The sequence below is a fragment of the Plutella xylostella genome, chromosome 23 (genome assembly GCF_932276165.1).
Source record: "Plutella xylostella chromosome 23, ilPluXylo3.1, whole genome shotgun sequence".
NCBI classification, from domain to species: Eukaryota; Metazoa; Arthropoda; class Insecta; order Lepidoptera; family Plutellidae; genus Plutella; species Plutella xylostella.
Window position 1 is genome coordinate 10893666 of NC_064003.1, and position 15587 is coordinate 10909252.

Sequence of the window (15587 nt, forward strand, 5' to 3'; positions counted from 1 at the left end):
GTGCGTCCCGAGACATGGACTTCGCCGTCGCAGATATTCTCTCCTGAACCTCAGTGCAGTGTGTGCAGTGCGAATAGTAGACGTGAACCGGAAATGAAAATTCGACATTTCGCATAGACGATACGAATCGGAACGCGACCGAGTGAACGAAACGCAAGCTACAAGTTCTCGGCGCAGCCGCTGGCGCGAGAGGGCGGCAGTATCGTTTTAAACGTCGGTTCGTGTGGTCGCTTTTGCGGCGCTGTCTGTGATTTTTTAGTGTAGCTCCAGTTAATCCAAGTTAATCTACAATGGTGAGTGATATTTCTGCTAAAATGTGATCGGAGTGCGTTCTGGGGATCGTCCCGTGTCGATTCCTACGTGTATTTCGGGAATCCAGTGAATCGGTGTTTATAGTGATGACGGCCTCCATTATTGTGATGGCCGTTTTTTACCGCAATGCGGATCAACGACGTTTGTGGAGCTGTACGGCCACGGAATAGCAAACTATGAACTTGCCAGGATCCGAGGCAAACCTGTCTTCGAGCCCCTTGCAGTTTCCAGAGCAAATTTGGCTCTCGAAAGGCTCAAAAGTTGTATCATTCGTCATAGTCTAGTAGGTGTTTCGTTGCCGGCGAATTGACTTCTCGTCCAAGGCTGAGCCGTTGGGTGATGCGCTGGAACGAGCAAAACAATCACGGGTTTGAAAACAAGTGGTTTAGTGCGTGAATATTGTCGGCGGAGGCAGCCGGGCCGAGATCGATCGGCCGGGCGCAGCTGTCAAACGCCCATTGACTCATCGCTACTTGTGCCGCTGTTATTTTTCGTACGCAATTCGCAATCTTAAACCGTTGGCTCCTTGTGTACCCCTTGTGGAATTCTCAGGATACCCTACAATGGTAACGTAGCTATTGTGTGACCCGGATATTTGCGGGTCGGCGTGAATTTGGCCGGCGTAACGGTTCTTGTTCGGCGGTTGCAGTCTGTATTGTGATGCCGGCGCGCAGCTGGCCCGTCGTTTCTCATGCTTGCCGCTCTCGAGCTGTCCCCTTCCGCTAATAATAATAACCGTCTTATTGTCATTCCAACGGCTCGCAATAACTCGATGCACATTATTAATATTGTGAAGTTGTGAACCTTCAAGGTAGACCACTCCATTACTCATTCATTTTTCTTATTTGGGTATCCGTGAGTCATGAAGCTCAAGAAACCGTTGCATTAATTAAAATGTATATTCTAATGATTAAAATGGTCCTAATAGAGTAGCTTGTTATCTAGATATTATGTAGATCATGTATGTATGTCTTGGTTGGTACTCAGTAGCCTAGTTATTCACTGTGCCAGTAAAAGCCTTGTGGATCTTGTGATTGTAATCATGCTAATTCTGAAGCTATTGTCATGAAATCTAAGAAATAGGATGCTACAATGTTGGAGGAATTGTTACAATGAAGCAGTTATCTACCTAAACAGTCACTGTTATGATAATCTGTTCACTGTACAGCTTATGCAATGCATTTTTTCTGAAAACCTGAAAATCAAAACAATATTTTGTGAAGTATCAACCAAAATATTGATGAATTTCAGGTGAATGTGTGAACACAGTGATATCAGCAGGGCACTATCAGCATGTTAACTTATCTAATTTGTTTAGATAACATTTATTATTGCAGTATTTTCTCTTTAAGTAAACTTGTAAAGTCCGCAGTGTGACGTGGCACAAGGGCAACTTAAAACCTGTAATTACACAAGTAATCAAACAAATAGTGTTATCTCTGAGGTTGCTTATCTGCAGTTGAGCAGACAAGAATGTTGATAGTAGCAAGAGTCTAATTCAGTCGAGTTTGGTAAACCGTCTCACACAGTCTTGTTGTACACTCCTTCAATATGGTTAATGCAGTGGTATGTAGTATGTATATAGTTTACTGTGTAACTAGGCTTGTGTCTTACTTGGAACAAAAAGAAAGCTTTTTTTGTATCTTATGTAAAGGATGTGCATATTTTCAGGTACTGAAGCTACCATTATCTTGTTACTGACTGTGTGTACTGTATATTCCAGGCTGACCAGCTAACAGAAGAACAAATCGCCGAGTTCAAAGAGGCGTTTTCACTTTTCGACAAAGACGGCGATGGCACCATCACAACCAAAGAATTGGGAACTGTTATGAGATCACTAGGACAAAACCCCACAGAAGCAGAACTTCAAGACATGATCAATGAAGTAGATGCAGACGGTACGTACCTCATTCACTTTTATCATTACATTCATTACACCCATATGAGGTATAATTACCAACATTTTAACCTAGATTTTGCATGAATATGCAGCTTATTCTGAAGTAGGTACATGTAGTCCTTACCTTATCATTGAGTAATGAAGTAATCAATTTGCGATATTAAAGGCTTAATACATCTCTAAATTGTTACCGATACCCAAGAGCTATCAAAGTTATTGATAATTGAACACTATTAACTGAAAAAGTGATAAGATTGTATGTAAATTCTTTAACATGACTGTTAGATATCAATGTATCAAGCTATTAAAAATTACTTTTGATAAGTCTTGCATTGGCAGGAGGCACAAACACTATGAGTAATAACATATAAATATTTATAGATATTAAAATAGCTGTTGTCACAACTTCCCCTGCTTGTAACGAGATCTACACTTGCACTTCTTGTTGAATTTTTTTATTGTTCCTGTCATACTCGTAAATTCAAACACTCCGTTCTCAGTAGTTATCACGAAGACTTTGGTACATCTAGTTCTAAAAAGTCTGTTGCAAAACTATTTATTTAGTCAGCCAAATAGCCACATTCACATGACTGTAGTGTTGCTTTTCTAACGCTATCTCAAAAGGCTTTACCTGTGGGGACGATGAACGCACATCCACCGACCCAATATTGACTGATGCTATCATACGACGCACCGACTCGCAAATACACTCAATGTAGCATGACCTAACCAAAGTTTTAATAATTGTCTCCCTTTTTGTATGAGAAACAACCCCATGTCTTCAGCTCGTAATCTATAAAACTTATAGGTACCACTCGTGTAGTCGATAAACTCGTTTAATGCGCGTTCCACCAGTCATAGCGCTGTATTTATGGCGAATCGCGATATAGTGACATTATTACGTCGATAGCGAACCCGTGTACACGATACATAATTACATAGGCGCCTCTATCTAGCTCCGAGTAAAAAAAACACCTGAATTATACAAATAAACACTATTTTGTTTCTTGAACAAATATTCGGTATCTTAAAACAAACATCTCTGTTCCGGTATCTCGCTGAATGCTACCAGCTTCGCGATAATACTTACTTTTATCTCAAATGGTAATCAAGGAAATATACGCCGAAATATGTAAAAGCTAAATTGCGTCGTTGATGGTTTTTAAAACTAGCTGGTTAGTTTTAAACGTGCGGCTAATTTATGCCTCTTTTATGTGCATTATGTAACTAGGTAAGTATAACCTGACTGAGTTTCCAAACAAGCAGTTTGAACCATTTTTTGTTATTGCGAACCGATACATGTTATGTACTTGATCATTGATCATGTATGGAGAACGTTGGACACAGGCTTCTAAGAAAGACCCCACTCGTAGGTTCGTGATCTACACAAATAGGTATTCTGTATCTTTTATTCGCAAACGCATAGAAAGCTAGAATGACATGATGAAGAAAGTTTTACATTTCTATACACGATGATGTTCTAGTATCTTTGCCGTGGTAAATAATAGTATAATTCAAATACTAACTTGACTTGATGACGTTCAAGAATAGTTTTTCGCGAATTTTAATTTTTTATGATTCTGATTACACCTCTTCATTCGTGACCAATCAACTCTATACATATTATAATCACAATAAAAATATTTTAGGCCGGGCCTCTTAGCTGGTATAAAATAACCACTGATGTATGTACAGTATTGTGCAAATTAATGTGAACACGAGTGAAAATTTGAAAAAAATACATTTATTAGTTCTAAAATAAAAAAAACAGAGATATATTAATACAATTTAAGTTGTTTTAATAGAAAATGTGTCCTCCCTGGTTTTTATAACTTCTTCAACACGTTTTGGCATAGAATCGACAAGGTTTTAACTGTTTTCTGATATTTACTGGTCTAAAAAACTTGTATGAATTACAGCCTCAATCATTTTAGTTTTTCTTGTGCAATCCGTTTTACGAAGTCTAACTTTCATGATGGCCCACTTATTTTCAATGGGATTAAGTGCCGGTGAGTTCTCTGGCCATCCAAAGGCATGATATCTTGTTGTCCTTGAAATATTTAAGCATAATCGTGGACACGTGGAATGGAGCCGAATTTAGTTGAAAACTTATTGACCGTTAGCATCAACTTTTCTTAGTTTGGTTCTGTTTTTCTTATATAGGTACCGAATGACTTGTGCCCATCGAAAGGATGATGGACTCGCTAAAATACAGTGACTTGCTAGAACGCAGATTAGAAGTTGAACTAAGAAAATTTGATGATAACGGTCAATACGTTTTTCAACTAAATTCGGCTCCATTCCACGTGTCCACGATTATGCTTAAATATTTCAAGGACAACAAGATATCATGCCTTTGGATGGCCAGAGAACTCACCGGCACTTAATCCCATTGAAAATAAGTGGGCCATCATGAAAGTTAGACTTCGTAAAACGGATTGCACAAGAAAAACTAAAATGATTGAGGCTGTAATTCATACAAGTTTTTTAGACCAGTAAATATCAGAAAACAGTTAAAACCTTGTCGATTCTATGCCAAAACGTGTTGAAGAAGTTATAAAAACCAGGGAGGACACATTTTCTATTAAAACAACTTAAATTGTATTAATATATCTCTGTTTATTTATTTTAGAACTAATAAATGTATTTTTTTCAAATTTTCACTCGTGTTCACATTAATTTGCACAATACTGTAGGTACCTGCCTTACCTACATCTTACCAGAATAACTGGTCGTGCACGTGAGAAGTTTTTTAACACCGACATTAATTTACATTCTACATTAACCTGTCCAATTCTTTTCAACATTCGAGAATAATATTTTATACATATACCAGCGCCTCAACATTGTTATGCTGACTTAGTAGAATTCCAAGTATGTAGAAGCAAAATGACACTCCACATCCTTTCTTTCTCTATGTATAGCATCGGGCCTATATTTGGCCACCATTAGATCTAGCAACCAAACTAGCACCATTAGGCAATGACATTATCAGCTATCAATCCCCTGTCCGGCTGTCTCATATTAAATGTATTGCGCCCTCGTGATAGATGTCTGCTTCAACTACTGGTAATTAACATAATGAGTGTATGTTTCTAATAGCTGTCAGTGTTTTTGCCCCGCACGTCTAGACTAACATATTCTCTGCACGGCCGTTTAGTCGATATCTTTTACTTTGTAGCTTGACAAATCACTCTAGTACAGCACACTCCGATTTAATACAGAAGCATTTACAGCACACAAAAGCGAAGTTAATTGTAGTCAAACGTCCTGCGGAAAACAATGCTCAGTAATGTGCTTCAGCTGAAATAAGTCATCCGAAGCGTAAAATTGCTTCCTTAATACATTTTCGCTGAAAATGTGTTGTGACGACGGCGGCGCTGGATAATTTGATCAAATGGAGTAAACAAGGGACGCTTTGTCTCCGCAGTAATTGAATGAACTCGTTATTTTCCATTCCCAGACGCTTCGTGTCAAAAGACGTTACTTAACATGCAGTGTTTGCTCCTGAAATTAATCAACTCCTTACGGTGTTTACTCTCTTATACTTCCCGGCGACTCGAGTCATGATTTTGATTACTTATTTAATGCAATCATTAATTTGTCTGCACAATTCACATTCTTATATTAACTGACCGATTAGTCTCCCCTCATCCATAACTCATGTCTCGTACAGTGGGCTGCAAAGAAAACTGACGCCCTCAGTACCAATGTCACTCTAAGATGGGTCAGATTTCAGTACAGGCCACTGTAAATCATCATTGTTTTAGTCCAGGACACCGCCGCCGTCGGTATAGACAGACAGTATGCAATGTCAACAGCTATAGCCTTGTGGTCCCACGATGCCACAGGCTTGCGGCGGACGCGCGATTAAACAAAACAATTAGTACGCTCCACCGGACACCGTGTAACTCGATGCCCACACGAATATGTGAACACATGTAGCGTGGCCACTGGACGGACGCTAATTAAACACTGCATATTGTTTATCCCTTATCTAATGCATTTTTGCGCTGTTGTGTTAGTCCAACATGGATGTCAAATTAATTAAGTCTAGATAGTCTGGTACGAGTATAAATTGCAATGTAAGTAAATGAAGTGTATGGTTTATGATGTTCTCTGTATTTCAATTTGAAGAATACATAAATAAACAAAATAATGTTTTGCTATCGTCACAAATGATCAAATTTCTTGTTGATACGAAAAGTTTTACCGGTTAGATCGGCGTAATATTTTTGATTCGTTAGCACAATTTCCGCCCCATTGGTCGTTATAATGGCTGGCATCATATCAATAAAAATTCCAGGATTATCGATAAGATCGCGTTATGTAATGCGATATACCTAGTACCTATATTACTTACAAAGCCGTATACAATCATGGTTTCGATTAACATTCTTGCAACTGAAACATTATGATAAGGTGCTGAAAAAACAGCATGACTTAATCAACCTTGCCCGGCTCACTGACGAAGTTAATAACACACATTCTCGCTGAATATGGGAGTGATTGATTGCAGTTTATATTATAGTCATCTTAATCTATGCCTTCATATAATACATAATATTTATAGCTAAAGTTTTATTTTCCGTCTAATTAATATAATACATAATGGTAGTTTCTGCACTAAAACACTAACACACAAGTAATTAAATAAAACGGAAAACATGCTCGATAAAATGATGCCGCGTCCTTAGCAACACAAGTACTGATAATACTGAATCCGGCTACTATCTATCTATTTATTTTAGCGAGACATGGACATTACATTACATACGCCCCAAACATTATATCATCATACACATATTTATATATTTTTTTAATTTGTCCACCAACCCGCACTTGGCCAGCGTGGTGGACTAGGCCTAAACCCTTCCTTCATTGGAAGGAGACCCGTGCCCCAGCAGTGGGGACGTAATGGGTCGTGATGATGATGATGATGAGGTATGTCGTTGGTTTAAATATAACTTATTTAATATTCTGAAACCCTACACGACTAGTTGCACACTCAAAACACACATAAAGATTACGTAAATTACAAGTAGAAGTGGCGAATGCGCCGGTCGAACAATGTCGACACTTCGCCACATATTCCCAGCTTTCATTAGCCAAGTGATGGTCACAAGTGCTATAATATTAGAAATTGGGCACATTTCCATCGCCAATGAACGTCGATCGCGCGAATGGCAATTATTATTTAATGTTGCTGAATAAATGCTCTTTGTTTACAACCGGTCACGTTAGGGCTTTTGGCAATGCTCTTTGCGAGGCAAAAAACATAGATAAAAATGGTTGTTTATATCAACGAGTGCCGTTTCGCTTTACACTAAATATGAATGTGTTTTTTTAAATAACCTGGTTAAGTTAACTGGCTTCGGATGTTAAACTGTTCTCGTTTGGGATGTCACGCATTCTCGATTATCGGGGACGGCAGATGACATTCAACGCGGTTGAACACGGACGTGGAACTGAGTGTATTTCTGTCGAATCTGAGAGTGTATTGATAAAATGCTCGTGCAGTATTATTTATTAAGTTGTCGATGGTTGAGGAAATGAGACCAGAATAACAATCTGCCTTTGTGCTGAAACCTGTAAACTTGGAGACTTGCTAATTTCCATAACTTTCCTTTCTTTACGCGCTGACGAACAAAACGCGTTAGCATTGTGATGGATTAGAAGAACAAAAATGATGTAGGCGGCGGATAGATATTTATAGAACAAACTGTATAATTTAGTATGTCGGTGGCTAAATTTACCTGCCTCTAGTTGGCATGATTTTTGTCTGCGATGTCACGGACTTGTACGAGAACGATAAGCAGTCATTCGCTTCTACGAAACTGTTTACATCGACCTACATGAATGTATATTATTGTTTCTCACACGACGGTATCAAACAATATACTGTAACTTGTTTCACAAATCAAGGAATCTCGTTTCGTGGATTAGGTGCTTCAACAAGTTGGAAAAAAATCGATGCGGCGTGAATGGATGGGGGTTGTCGACACATCGGCCTCCGCTTGATTGAGCGAGGGGTGCGTGCGGTGTGGGCGCTGTCTGGCGGCCGGCGCCGTCAGCTGACAGGGTCGCGGGGGCGCGGGGCGCAATCAATATGAGGACACGTGCGGAGTACTGCGGAGCCCCCGCCCCGCCGCCGCCGCCACAGAAAATATCGCGTTACACACCGACCGAGCTTATTGGATCCACGAAGGATCACCTGCAGCTTCCCTCCTCCTCTTGCATATAATATATCTGTGACCTACAATCGACATACCTTTCTGGTAAACACGTTCCAGCTATAACAACAAGCTGATTATACTTAGGCGACAAGTTCCTAATGAAAATGCAAATGTTTTCGACCTAGAAATGTTATATCAGAGCTGTCCCATAAAACATAATTTGTCTATTAACCTGAAGGTAAATGGCGTCCAATTAGGTTTGATGCGGACGGCGCGGCTCGCTTGACCCGCGTCCTATCGCGTCGCGAACACTCGCCACTCTATTGTGTACAGTGTACACAATCTGCGTATTCACTCTGAATGTGACATTTCTAGCTGATGTTTACATAGTAAAACGTTTTATCGCTGTTATTTGTCGGTATCCGTTTCTTTGGGATAAATCTACTACGTACCTATACTATTGTAAAACGTTAGAAATGATATGCGTAGTATGACAGAGGGCAAGTGAGCCGGCCACGCGCAGCCATCAGCAAGTGAACAGTAAACAAGCGGTTCAGATGTCAAGCAAATCGCGGCTTATCACGAGTCGGTTCTCAGACACTGCACTACTAATTGATTCATACACTATGAGCCGTGAGTTCTCACTCGGATGCATTTTAACTCCTATTAAACATTTAGTGGCATGCAGTCTAGAATCTATGTAAGACTCTAGATAAATAAGCGTAGAATTAGTTTGATGCCATTTGGAAGGTGTAATACGTTAACAACGCAACATTTACCGTAAGTCTGTACCTACAACAAAAAAGAAAAGTATTTTCCAAGATGAAATAAGAACCTAAAAGAAACAAATACTCTTTGTAGCCAACAATAGGTGTTTCGTCGAATATACGAGCTAATTGGAGCTTCTAATCCGGGAGCACTGTGTAAATAGGTTAGAGGCGGTCAGGAACCCGTCCGCTACACTCTCGCATTCATCACGGCTTTTTATATGTCTCCCACTATCTTTAAGGTACAGGTTAGTTAGTGTAGATCAGTTTTGAACTAAGTTTACAATATATGCGACTGCAAAGCTATATTTATTTTTAATGGAAATGGTTCTAGACATAATAAGCCATGTTACAATACTCCGTAAAGCACTGTGTAGATGAGTAGGTACTTATTGTAAGTAGATTTCTGCCATAACGATAACAATGGCGGTGATGTCATCATCACCGAACAGTCGTTTGGATTCGATACCTAGATTTTATACACACGAATTTTCGTGCTAAAGATAAATGCATTAAGTTTGATGTTTCAACTGTTCATTATTATGTAGTTGGCGCTTCGACCGTCGTCCGATGTCCTCAATTATTGTCCTTTTAGGCTTTTATCTTTTTACAGTTTCCTTTTACCTCATCGATTATCCTCATCCATTGACGTAGTTAGGAAAACAATATAAATAAGTTTTTTTGCGATACTGTAACTTTCCTGTAGTTTTCCGGTCTGAACAGTATCCAAGCAATAAACAAGACGTTTCCCTCTAACGATTCAATAACTACATTCAATGTTTATTCGATAGTCGCGGAGCATCTCCCGAATCAATCACCGCGGCACTTAATCAATTGTGGCCTTCGCCGCTTGTAATGTGCGAATCAATGAACTCACAGAAATCAAGCAGATTGTCTGCTAACTGACGTTCTAGTTAACATTGCACAGTCGAGGGTACGTCAGCTGTGTGCTAAGACAGTCTCGCATCATATGCTTGCAATAACCATCAGCTATATTCGCGACGAGAATGGCTTAAAAGTACATGTAAACAATAAGCGTTTGCACACGACCCGTCCTGTTTATCAGCGCTGTTGACACGGGCTGGTAATTTAAGGAAAATATTTGAGCAAAACGCAGATCAACCGTGTAGCGCGCCTGAAATAACCAAGGACTGGTCCAGTCGACCGAGTCAGTAGGGTTCACGATTGTTCGAATGTCAAGGAGAGCGTAGAGGAGGCGGCGACACGTAGATGTGCCCTTGGGGCAGCCCTGTCGGCGCCATCCGTCACGCCGACCGAGCTGGCTGCAGTATTAAATTTTACGCGAGGAAATGCCGCCGCTATGATTTAGCTTCGCTGTCTCCGGTCCACAAATCTCTCACTCAAGGTAAATTCTGCAAGTGTAAAATCTTGAACGTAGACAGATCTGTGCGTCCGTAAATCTCAGCATGACTTGCAAAATATGATAAGCTCGGTGTATGTGTACGGCCGGAATGATGACTATGCTACGCTTTCAAACATAACAAACAAAGCTATCAGATAGTTTATGCAACGCTCGTTATTGTGTCGGAAAAGTTAAAAACTCGCCAATTTGATTCGAAACTCCCGTTACATTGTCATGTGAGAGCCAACACTCGGTATAAAGTTGTCGGAAATTGGATCCAAGAGAATAGGGTTAATGGGTCCGCTTGGTCGCCCGCCAAGCTATCTCTCTATCGATCCCGCCCCCGAGCATTATCTGCATCGCTGACCCGTCCCGGCCCAATTGTTCCCGGCTTGTTCCCGCTTCTGACTCACTTACTAAATGCAACCCGCTCAGCCGCGCCACTACATTTGGCTGCTTGAGTAAGTGAATATACCGTCTGAGCCAAGACATAAGTTTAGGAGAAGGATGCGGTCTCCCAGACACGTACATGATAATGAGTAGAATCTGGATGCGGCCGGCACTTGTGCAGCGCTATTGTAGATGAGTCGACACATTCCGTCTGGCGCGATGCCAGCGAGTGTCGCGGTGTACCCGCCACTATCTCGCGCGCGGAGCATCGCCCGATATCCCTCGTTGCGGTATAAAACCGGCCATTCCGCTTTGATTTTACCGCCTCGGATACGATTGCCCGCCTCGTTCCCTGTAAGGCCATTTACGACCTTCCGAGAGGCAATAAACGTCAGGAATATCTGCTCATAACGCGAGCGCTCACCCGCCGCTGTAACAATGAGCCGCTTCCGCGTGCAACCCGCCAATAACTGGCGTTCGTAACATTTGGCCGAGCCATCTCATTATTGGCACATCTGGTACATTTATTTATTTAATAGTAATTAAAGACACATGCAGGTATAATTTAGCTCACTTCGCCGTGATGTTAAATGGCTATCGCAGCGGGCTGGCTGTGCAGCGCGGCTCCGGGCGAGCAATAATCACACGCATGATACAATAATGACACTTCGTATAAGGAATTTATTTGCTGTTTATAAGCCAAGCGCGTAATGTTGACGTTGACTCACATGACCTTGCGGCGCCGACGTCTCAGCTAGGATACGATGAGAGAACAAACATTGTAACTTTCAGCACTTGCCCTTTGATTGTTATTTATTACAGTCTTTTTTATTTTACTCATATTCTTATCACCTTCAAATTATGTGTTTGACTTTAATTTTAGTAATGGCGTCGTGTGTACCGCAAATGAATTTATTGGCTTCGTAGAGAAGCCGCGCGGGCGTCTGTTTACTGTAGTGACTCTTTATTATTTCACTTTGACGGGTTTAGTGGACCCGAATTAATTACCTTCAGCTATCAATTGCTTGAACATCTGTTTTTATGCCGGCTATATCTATAGGTATGCGATTTCTTATAGCTATTTCACACTTCGAGAATCCATACAAGAGCTACAAAGCAGGATTAAAGTACTCGAGCACGCAAAAGTATTAAAACTATTGTTGTTAAAGATATAAAAGTAATCTTGTCACGACTGCGCCGGCGTGGAAACGTGGCAGCCATTATAGTGATGAGCAAAGCAGGGCGCGGTGAATAAGCAATTAATCACCAGATAAAAATACTTCTTAATCACACTTTAATGATAAAAGTAAAAGATTGTTTCAGTCATGCGACGAATTAATGAACACCCTCGACATTCACTCGCCATCATTTATGCTAACAAAAGAATCATTAATATCACTTCGGTATAATAGCATGGAATGCCATGGCCAGGACGAACCAAAGAATAGACTGACGTATCTGTGACAGCTGCTGACGTATTTTCTCACGAGAACTCGTGCATAATGAGCGCCACAATGGTGCTACTATTGTGCCGCTCGGCAAAAACAACAAACAACCTCCTCGCTATCCGAAACCCAATCACTGTTCAAGGAGACCCGATACCATCGCACAAACACTTCAGCCGACGGGACGTAACAAATGACAGCTACAATGTTTCAGTGGTGGAAGTTACATAAGAGCAGGTGGCGGCGCGACCCGCACAGCTATGCGTGCAAGACAATGCGGCTTGCATTCTCGAAAGTTCATCGTTTGACCGCGCTAGCCGCGCGCCTACTCGCCCCTAAAAATAGCCCGCTAGCCACCTCGCAAAGGTTAATCTCGAATTAGATACGCCAAACTTAACTTTCACTTATTTTTGTATCGCGAAGTCGAACGTTCACCCCCGGCCGATGAGCACACCTGGACAAATAATGCACTTGCCCGGTAACTCGATATAAATAAACACAACAGCGAAATTACTTTTTTATTTGCTTTGACACGGAGCTGTGTATTTTAAGTGTCGGGTGAAAGTGTGCCGCGCGTAAAACCCTGTCCTCGGTAAATAAGCGGTCTTGTTAAGGAATAAATCCTTGTTATTTTCGGTTCTACCGTCGTCGTTCTGTCGCGGCGATGCGGCCGGGTCCTGTCGCAAGCTCCCTCGCTCGCTCCATCGATCGTGTAACTTCGACGCTAGACTCGATAAGTAAAAATAGCCGATCTAATAGCCGTCGCATCTTGAGTTTTCTACCTTCTAATCGATTTCTCGGTATAAATGACGCATTCTGATTAAAAGCAGTTTCGCAGAAACGACTTAAACTTCCCATTGTAATAATATTTCTAGAATATTCAGGGCTATTTCGGTTCTAGATTAGCCCGTGCGGAACGTTTACGACTAGTTATTGAGCAATTAAAGTTGGGTCCATTGTATTTCTTTCCTTTAATGCGCCGTAAATCCCAGAGCGGAACGGTTCGTGACAGAAATGTACGCATTCGCACGGCTTGTACTGGAGATGCTATAATACACTCATAGCAAAGTTCTATCAAAGCGTAAGAAACAACATGTCGCGAATAAACATTATCTGTTTACTATGACGCTATAATCTTTAGACAATAACATGGAACATCTGCGAACAATATGCTCTTTAACCTGTTTACATACAAGAAATCGTAAAGTTATCGATGTATACTAGCGGAAGCGACGTAAAATATCGAGGACAAAGCTAATTCACACATGCATATCGACTATATTTACATAGATGTTATGTTTGGATTGTACCTAAATAGTTGCCATCTTGATAGTTTCCCTTCTACCTTGATGTGTGTGTAGGTATCTCTTGTGACCATTCAGCAGTGTGCTTGAGTGACATTGCTGTCTTAGCTCTATCTTTACCGGCTTCGGTCTACAGGGCAAAATTTTCCTACCAATGCAAGCTAATAATTTTAATGAGTACCTCACATCCAGTCGTAAAATATCTACCATTTAATTTATGATACTCCCATATTTCGAACTACGCTTTAGTGCTGGGCATTCTGACTACAGTTCCAAAGAAAGCCGTGAATCAAACCCTCTTGTATACATACAGGTATACCCAAGAGGCCTGTGTTTCTACACCAGTACTGCCATACTTACTACGCCCCTCTCTAATTTCCATCAGACTTAGAACAAACGGTGCTGTAGGACAGAATACCCCCTGAGTCACCCCCTTTCGGCTTTATATACCAAGTTTACATCACCTTGTATATCCGTAGTTCGTAGTGTACTCTCATACTAACATTACCATTCTCTCCCATTCCAGGCAACGGCACGATAGACTTCCCCGAATTCCTGACCATGATGGCGCGCAAGATGAAGGACACCGACAGCGAAGAGGAGATCCGCGAGGCGTTCCGCGTGTTCGACAAGGACGGCAACGGCTTCATCTCAGCCGCGGAGCTGCGCCACGTCATGACCAACCTCGGCGAGAAGCTCACGGACGAGGAGGTGGACGAGATGATTCGCGAGGCCGACATCGACGGCGACGGTCAGGTCAATTATGAGGGTGAGTGCGTTTGTCCGGCTTGAAGGACCAGGGGAGGGGGAGGGGTAAATGTGCAAGAGTGAACTTGAGAGTACTTACGACTCAACTGCAGTCCGCTGGCATTCCAGTGCACTGAAGTGGTTATTATAGTAGTTATCGTGCCAAGGTCTCAAGTTAACTCTTGCAGGCTATAGTACTTGGGATCGGTTAGGTGGAGATGGGTAGAGAGTAGTGTAGGTATAGTCTAGGTGGTTCTGTAAGATTATTTGCAGTCACCAAGCTCAAAAAAATTATTGTTGATGATGATTAGCGGGGGATCAATTGACAAAGTCATCTATTGATTTCTGATTTGCTATATTTTAGATAAATAGGTACAGATACCGACTTCCTGCCAACGGTATTGTCTGGTAAATTATTGCCTCAGCTAATCGAATTCTAAAATGAGGCTTTTAAAGATATAAGCCGCGGCCATGAGTGCTGAATAGTGCCAACATCCCATGGAATCAGAAACTAAACACAATGGCATGGCCTCCATAATCAGGGTGTCCACTTTCTGGAAAGTCAGGGATAGTCAGGGAAAAGTCAGGGAAGCTCAAGGTGGTCATGGAAAGTCAGTGAAATTGATGGGCCACCTGGAAAGTCAGGGAAAAATGACTAGTAAAGCATTTTCTTGTAGTTATTTCCTTTAATAGTTATCATTTTTCTTCTATTTTAAACAAAAAATACATAAGTGATAAAATAAAATCTCGTTAGCCAAATTCCAGACTCAGTTCATAGTTTGATAAATAGGAAAATGATGTCCCCTTAATTCAATTTCTTTCAAAAGAGTGTGACTCAGCTTGCCATTCTGAACAACTTTTTTTTAAGAGTTTTAGGAGTTTGTGATGCAAAATAAGCTCCCATATAACATGTTGGTGCAAACGCGCTGTATCGGCGCTCATTTCATCGATAAATTCTCATACTTTGCGCCGGCAGCGGGAGCGCAGACGTGCCTCCACGCGGCACCAAAATATTTTTTTTAAAGCCTCGCGTCCATTCGAAAATATTTGATTTCGGTTTTGTTTTAATTAAGTTAATTAAGTACTGAATTTACAAAGCTAAACACGCTTTATTCGAGTTATTTCGGTTTTGATGAAGTTTTATATACAAAATTTAAAAGTTTTTTTTATCTACCTGCTTACC

The 15587-nt window shown here is 41.1% G+C and overlaps 1 protein-coding gene across 3 annotated transcripts in view; it reads left to right on the plus strand.

The window, feature by feature from the left end:
• LOC105389559 (calmodulin) overlaps positions 1-15587 on the plus strand; it is an 18914-nt gene continuing 3327 nt past the window's right edge. The window contains exons 1-3 of one of the 3 annotated variants that reach the window (XM_038113313.2): positions 1-293; positions 2036-2210; positions 14184-14426. In XM_038113313.2, the coding sequence (XP_037969241.1) occupies positions 291-293; positions 2036-2210; positions 14184-14426 (421 nt within the window). In that variant the 5' untranslated portion in view covers positions 1-290. Of the gene's footprint in view, positions 294-754; positions 879-1718; positions 1879-2035; positions 2211-14183; positions 14427-15587 lie in introns of those variants that run through there. The other 2 variants (XM_038113314.2, XM_011560690.3) reach the window with 2 other exon arrangements.